Source organism: Primulina tabacum, chromosome 7 (genome assembly GCF_025594145.1).
Source record: "Primulina tabacum isolate GXHZ01 chromosome 7, ASM2559414v2, whole genome shotgun sequence".
Lineage (NCBI taxonomy): Eukaryota > Viridiplantae > Streptophyta > Magnoliopsida > Lamiales > Gesneriaceae > Primulina > Primulina tabacum.
Window position 1 is genome coordinate 37,275,375 of NC_134556.1, and position 7,827 is coordinate 37,283,201.

Consider the following 7,827-nt stretch of genomic DNA (forward strand, 5'->3'; position numbering starts at 1 on the left):
ACATAATCCGATACTTGTTTGACCCTTAATGGTTCAAGGATACAGCTAGCCGTGGATTCAGATCTCTATGTGATTCAAAATAACATTTATTCTTATTCGGGTTTACCCTAGTTAACCTAATTCTTTTCATCAACTCCTTGATCAAAAATGTCAGAACTCATTTCTGATTACACTCATCGGATCATGGTAAGAGCGTCTAGTAGCATCGCTCCATGATTACCTAGGTATCACCGATAGTGTCTACAAGTACCTTTAGTCATGGTTAGAATACAGTATGGTCCCTTTAACACATATATCTCGATCGAATCTGCAACCATTGGTATATCAAGAGTAGCATATAAATTCGATAAGGATGTGATTTATCTTTGAGTAATAGCATCATGGTATGCACAACTGAGGAAACACATTTTCAAACTGCACATGTCTTACTCCGATTAGAGATTTCTTGCACTATTAACTCATCAGACCACATATGATATCTTTACCCGTTGGCAAACGGCGAATCCCCTACTACAATGCATTTGATTCTACGTATTTCGAAACTACACCCAACCTCGTCACCTGATGACCTTCGATGGAATCGGTAAACGGATTAAATTACATGCTAGTACATATAGCCCTTACGTTGTCCGGGTAAAACGACTAATAGTTTACAACCATAACTGCGGACTATTCTATTCGATAAGTGGAAACCACTTGGATAGTCCGAGAGAGGGTTGTTAAGTGCATCATCATATGATCACCAATCTGTGTGAATGGACATCTTCATGTCCTTGCTAATGAAACATGATGTTTACATCACAGATGCTAGTCTCAAGCTCGAGTGACCTTTATCCTTGTTTTAGGCGGCTGATTCGACTAAGAACATGTTTAGAATATATCGTACACTTCCTAATGAGTTCAATGATATTAAGTTGCGACGCAGATAATCAACTAAAATTTGATTATGATATTATACTTTATCTGTATACCCATGCAAGGTGCATAGATAAAGTCCTTGAATATACAATACGTAGACTTGCCGGATACCTACTCTAACAAAAATATCTTCATCAATATATAAAAGCGAGTTATCGAAGAGATTTAATTTTAATTAAAAATATATGTATTATTAGGTATATATTTGTGAGACAGATCAATTTGATCAACATTTGCCATAAAAAATAATATTTTTGACAAAAAAATAAAAAAAATTCATGAATTGAGTCGAATCGAAACTTTGCTTAACAAAATTGATGCTTACAGGAGTTTTTGTGATATTGAAATATTTGGAAAGATCAAATTTATATGGTTCTTGGCTTGAAACTTATTTGATTAAACAATATGACCAATTGACATGTAAACACTATACAACATCGTTTGAAAACAGTATAAAATAGAATAAAAAAAGCTAATTAAAAATAAAGACGATGTAAAATAAAAACCCCAAAAACTAAAATAAAACTGGGAATTACGCTAAGTTAAAGTGGACAACTTTCTCAGTATACAACTACACATGCTTTCACTAAAACTGGGAAGAAGGTGAATAAGAACCTTCTTTTCTTTGGCCAGCCTGGCCGGAAACCGATGACTTATCAGATGACACGCGAATGTTATATCGCTCGTAAACTTTTTCCCGGTTCTCCGACCACCACAGTTCCGCTTGGTGTTCCCCAAATCTCCTCCGGCTGACGAGCAAAAGTTGAAAGGAAATTATTTTAAGACAAGTTCATCAACATGGTTCCTTAAAAACAAGAAAGGACGACTCCACGCACCTGAATCGCACACGTTTGAGATCTCTAGTTCCATCTCGAAGGGTTACAAGTGTCGTATAAACACCAGGTTCATATTGTTCGATCCATTCAGCTTCAACTTGATGACTAACATTACCAGGAGTCTCTGAGTTCGTAGATTTCAAGCCATTTTCACCATACTTGTAATGCCCGGATTCTTCTGAGCGGTCAGTTGTCTCCTTGGAGGTGGCGAGTCCTAGTCCAGGAGTGGCCGAGCAATGATTTTCATTCGTTTCAATGGCGTTCCCCGAAAATTCCGGATATCCCAGAATGCTGTTTGGTAAATTCGATTCATTCCCGGGGTAAGAGACTGAGTGAGAACCGTTGATTGAACCCGATCGAGAAATTCTCTCCCCATTTGCACCCCGATAGAGTAGACCATTCGGTAGGTAAACCAGCTTGAGACTTTCGGGGTCGTATGTGCCAGGTGGCAATCTCTCTGCCATATCTTTTAGCTGGAAAACGAAACATCACGAGTCCACAATCACGTCTCTTTCCGATTATAAAACAAACAATAACGATTTTGAGGGTGAGATGAATACAGAAATAACCAGATCGAACACTTTCTTGAGCCAATGGACATCAAATGCACACATTAATATGCGAAATTAAACCTGACCTGAGCAGCAAGTGACTTGATAACTTCTTTTGCAGCTTTGCATTTGGCAGACTCCTCGGCAGCTAATATCATCGCTTCCTGAGCCTTCCTAGCTGAATTCTGAATCTCCAATTCTTGCTTTTCACATCGGTTTCTAAGGTTCTCCACCTAGTCAAAGCTCAAGATCAAGAAATGATCAAAACAAAAACAAAATAAGAGCATTTTTTTAAAAATGTAAAGCCAAGAAATGTACCTGCGCCCGCAATCTATGCACTTCTTGATTCAGAAGTTCATTGGTCTTCTTTAAGCTCTCGGTGATACTTTTCGAAAAAGAAAGACCTGATGTTGTAGGAACTGGTGTTGCAGATCGTGGGGGGCTTGCCTTTCTCGAGAAAGGGGACACAGACCTAGAACTAACATTGGAAGGTGAAAGAATTGATTTTTGAACTGATCGATGCACAGCAAAGTTCGTGGACATGACAGCATCTCTCAACTGCGATAAAGATACTTGAGAAGAGCCACCTAAAGAGAATGTGTCAGATTTCTTCCCTTGTTTGGCTGCTTTTGTATCCAACTGTTTAATCAAATCAAAGTTCAACGATGGCATCGAAGACTTTGTCAACCACAGATCAGCCTTGTCCAACCGGTCCTTGTTCTCACCAGAAACTCGGGAAATGCCATTTTTCAAGCTGTTCGGTCCCGATTCTTCCAACTTACTTAGTTTTGTAAAACAAGAATCACATACACGGTGAGGTTTGCTTGGATTAGGCGCCAATACAGCTCGTATAGCTTTTCTTGAACTGCAAGAATGGCAGTGTACTAATCCACAATTGTAGCAATTATGCCTTTTTCTTGTAAACCCAAAAGCCTGCCTACAAGCCGAACATTGGGACTGCTCGGCACCTGAAACCCACTTGTGAAGACATATAGCAGCACTGTAATTCGCACCACAGGCAATAAATTTAACATGCCGATCTTTTAGAGCTTCGAGTACAGTTGGTGTCTTTCTGTCTTCCACATCGCCATGGCCCAACCTCCCATTAGCTCCTTTACCCCACGTGAAGACCTCATTTTTAGATGTCAATACAGCCACATGATAAGCGCCACAAGAGATTTCTTCAACATATTCACCATTAATATTGTCTTCTACCAAGCAAGGAATTTTTCCGTCAGATTGAGGATTTCCGAGCTGGCCGTAGACTGTACTTCCCATTGTGAAAACAAGACCAGTTGTGGTCAATGCGACAGTCAGACTATGCCCACAGCCTATCTTGTGAAGATTGTAGTCTATTAGCCCGGACACACAAGTGGGGCTCAGTCTGGGTTCCTTGTCGCCATGTCCAAGGCGATTCTTATCACCATCACCCCACGTGAACAATTTCCCAGATGCAACACTTGCACTAGACTGGGTTACGATAACCTCAACAACAGCAGCAGTATGCCAAACTCCACATGCAACAGCGATTGTCCTTAACCCTGACAGAGACTCGACCTCCCTTGGATACAAGATGTTTTCTCTATTTCCATGGCCTAGAGCTCCAAAAGTTCCATCCCCAAATGTAAACAGCTGTCCGGTAGATGTGATCAACGCTGTATGCCATGTACCACAAGTAACCTTCGCAACTCGAAGTCCCTCCAGCGGGCCTGAAATTCTTTTCGGTATCCAGTGACAGATATATGTGCCAAGACCCAAGAGCCCGGCATTGTGTGTACCATCACCCCATGTGTAAAGTTCACCTGACATTGTAACAGCACACGAGTGAAACTCTCCACATGCAACTAAGTCAACATTGCAGAAGGATAAGGATTCAATCAGACGAGGTTGAGATACATTTTTCCCAACTCCATGACCAAGCCGTCCTCCAGATTCTTCACCCCAACTGAAGACTTCACCTTGCCTCGTGACCAGAGCAGCGTGCCTGACCCCACAAGCTATATGATGAACATCAAGAACAATGCAACATTCCAATGGTTTCGGGAGAAGAACATCGGCCCTTGTGCTAATGGCGGTAGCATTCTTCTCTGGCCCAACCTTGACGACATTATCACATAAAACCTCACCCCATATATATACATCACCTGAAGCATCACAATCATCAGGTGCCGAACCATGACTGGAAGTGCTGGGGATACTAGATATGCTAACCCGCAAAACATCTGAACCAGATCCTTTCACTTGCATATTTGTTTCATCAAATGCTACGTATGACCTATCTGAACGAAATGAATTATCTGGATGATAGCTTGTCAGAGAACTAGTAGTCGGACAATTTAATGTCAAGTCTCTGTTTTCCTGTAATATAGATGATAGGTCAAAACATTAAAATACCTTTCTATGACAGATGAACTAGAAGAAAGATGTCTGAGCTCACAATTAAGAGCATTCTGAATATTTGTAGTGTTCGGGAACTTAAAGTACACATCAGCATGTTATTTTACTAGAACAGTGGTTGTGCCGAAACAAAAACAACATTAAAAAAATAATTATTAATATTATAAAACTCACATCAAAATAGAGACCTTCATCACCCCATCCATCAATTTTTGAACGCCCAGCTTGTTGAGATGAAATCAATGTCTCAAGACTTTCTGTCCAGATTTCTGCATCAACTTTGTCCTTGCAGATCTGGTACCAAAACAAGAAAAAGGTACGGATCAACAATAAAGAAGCAAAAACTACAAAGAAAAATTGTTAAAAGGAAACTTTTGGTCCCATTAACCAGGTCAAGGGACTGTTTTCCGTCGTTATATATGATGGAGAAGGCCAAATTTTCCTTGTCGATGTGCAAATTTCGTTGGAACACAGCCTGGCACAAGTTCAAAAGAATCATTAGAAGTAGAACAGAACTCGGGATATTAGATGCGCTGCAGATGATGAAACTGAAGGGAACATATATTTTGAGCCAATTCATGAAAAAAGCATATTATTAACATAACATAGTGATTCAAAAATCTCACAGTTCTTTGTCCAGAAATAATTCTTGAAACTGAAGCTAACTTCAAACGTTTTTCACCACTACTAGATATCCAGATTAAAGATGTTCCATCCTGCAATATTAAAACTAAAACAACCATTAGCATCGCAAAGAACAAAGTTGTCAAGGAGACTGAAAATGTTCTGAGAGGATGAATTACATAACTTCTGTCACAAATGAACAATATGAATAAACCAAAAAACATAAAGAAACAAAAGGAGTCGGAAAAGAAAAGGAAACAAAAGAAAATGAGTAACTGTACACAAAAAATGATAGTAGAAGTATGTTTCTGACATTGTCATGTAAAGTCTAACGGACTTACATCAGAAAGTCTAAATGGATAAATTTTAGGATTGCCCTTACGGCCATACTTCAGAAGTTGAGCACCCTTCTTCAGAGCAATCAACGCCTGCATAAAGTAAAACAAACATGTTATGAGTTTAAAGCTTATAGCCAAAGTTAGAATCCAATCTATGATTACTGAATCTCGCATTATTCTCAAGTTATTGATAAATCATGCTCAGCACCAGTTTTCATAATATATACACATCACAAAATTCACATCGATAAGAATTTACTTTTCCACGATAGCAACCGTAATGGAATTCAAAATGTATTTTTTTTTTCCCGGTTCAGTACACAAGACAAGTTCCTCAGAGCACTCGAAATTGGAAAGTTGCAACAGGTTATTTCCTATGACCTGGCAACTAGTTCTTATCTTCTACTACGCTTGACGCTTGTTGTCAGCTCAAGCAGATGGAATGCTTGTAATATCTTTCATACATTCAATGCTCGAATTGGTCACTGCTGGAAATATGTACGCCAAGTGGAGCATTCTTTTATGGAATTTGAACATACGAGTCTGACAAAATAGTTGGTAAATTAAAGGTAACAAAGCAAAAAAATAAAAAACTAAATTAACAAGGCAATTGATTGCTCAAATTACCATCCGAATCAAAACACTCGCACATTATAGATTAATCAAATCAACATAATGAAGAGAATTATGCAAGGGAAAAAATGGCATTAGGTAGTCATCACCCAGGGGGTCTAGAAACTAAAACCTCTGAAAAATCTCATACTATGAGCTTGCAAAAGGCATGAAAAAAATATGTAAATTTTAGCAACATAAACAATGGATTGTTTTCCTAAAAGACAACAAATTAGCCACAAAAATCACACTTTGAAGTAACATAAAATACCCGCTCGATGTCACGGTCGGCAAGATCTTCCATTCCATGTGAAACGCTCACCTCCGCCCCACCGCCGCCGCCACCCTCTCACACTCATTATCACAGCGGCTCACTGCCACCATCCACAGCAACACCCAGCTCCGCTCCCTCCCCTCTCAAGTCACCAAAACCTCCACATACAACAACAAAATCACGCCTTTAACCCCCCACAGATCTGTAACACGCAACCCGAAAACACAAGTCTGGAAGCTCTCTCCTTTTTCCCAGAAGTAAGAATGTTTAAACAAAACTCCCCCGTCTTGAAAAAGACCGAGATCGACAGTGTCCCATTTCGAAAAAAGGCTGCTTCCAGCGCTTGAAGAACCAGTTTCCGGACCAAACAGACTCCGGCGATGGTACAAAAAATAGCTATAAAAATATGGGAAACTGGAGAACAAAACAAGGCGGTGTTCGTGTGTGCGAAAATGACGGACTACATAATCATATTCGAAGACAAATAATAGAGAAACATGATCAGCAGAAGCGGCAGAAATTCCGAAATCTTGCCTGAGAACCCCACAAGTATCAAGCAGTGAAGTGATGTAGGGGAGTCATACCTTTGCTTCCACTCAACACATTGCTCGGTTTTCGATTATCTCTCTCTCTCTTTTTTTTTTCTTTTTCTTCTGATTTGATTGAATTATTACTCGTGAAATAGTAAACAGTCACTGCTCCATTAATCTTGAACGAAGTATGAGAAATTTATCACATGCTTGTTTTCAATGTGAATAATGATAGCATAATCTTATTTGTTGAAATTCATGAATCAAACTTTCGAAGAAGATGATTGGATTAGTACATATTTTATATATATATATATAATTGGATTAGTACATATATATTATATAAATATATAATATATAATATATGTAAACATTTTTTGAAGATAAATAAATAAATAAACAATCCTAGTCTAGAAGCCTAACAGTCTAGGAATACCTTTTTTACTGGTTCAGTTTCAGACAATTATTTGTGGATTAATCATAAGTTTGATTGGCCTAATTGGATGAGTCTTCCAAGGTTATTATTTGTTATATTTTCTCTTATAATATTGAATAAAAATCACTATTTATTATATTTGTGTATTAAAACATAATAATATTTTTTCTACATATTTTTCTCAATAGCATTATTAATCTTATGCCGTTGTTAAAAAATAAATGTTTTTTTATTACTATTATTATCAATCAATTGTCCATTTCTAAGGATAGTTTTTTTAAAAAAAATGTTAATTTTGCTTTACTTTTTTT

General features: G+C 38.2%; 1 protein-coding gene across 2 annotated transcripts; it reads right to left on the minus strand.

The window, feature by feature from the left end:
• Positions 1–1,302: 1,302 nt before the first annotated feature.
• On the minus strand, positions 1,303–7,346 carry LOC142551663 (PH, RCC1 and FYVE domains-containing protein 1-like). Of its 2 annotated transcripts, XM_075661020.1 has the most exons (9): positions 6,548–7,346; positions 5,668–5,754; positions 5,329–5,418; positions 5,091–5,177; positions 4,877–4,996; positions 2,624–4,663; positions 2,392–2,538; positions 1,755–2,227; positions 1,303–1,667 (listed from the first exon to the last, which is right to left on the minus strand). In XM_075661020.1, the coding sequence occupies exons 1-9, from the start codon at positions 6,578–6,580 to the stop codon at positions 1,505–1,507; spliced, it is 3,240 nt and encodes a 1,079-aa protein (XP_075517135.1). In that variant the 5' UTR covers positions 6,581–7,346; the 3' UTR covers positions 1,303–1,504. The 2 variants fall into 2 exon arrangements, with proteins under 2 accessions (XP_075517135.1, XP_075517136.1); XM_075661021.1 differs by lacking the exons at positions 5,329–5,418; positions 5,668–5,754.
• Between the last annotated feature and the right edge of the window lie 481 nt (positions 7,347–7,827).

Bases quoted from the DNA above. Each gene is read 5' to 3' on its own strand.
- LOC142551663 (XM_075661020.1), bottom strand. From the start codon at position 6,580: ATGGAAGATCTTGCCGACCGTGACATCGAGCGG. The intron at 4,997-5,090 runs GTTAATGGGACC...TTTTGGTACCAG, and splicing joins GAAAACAGTCCCTTGACCTG to ATCTGCAAGGACAAAGTTGA. The intron at 2,228-2,391 runs GTCAGGTTTAAT...TTCGTTTTCCAG, and splicing joins TCAAGTCACTTGCTGCTCAG to CTAAAAGATATGGCAGAGAG.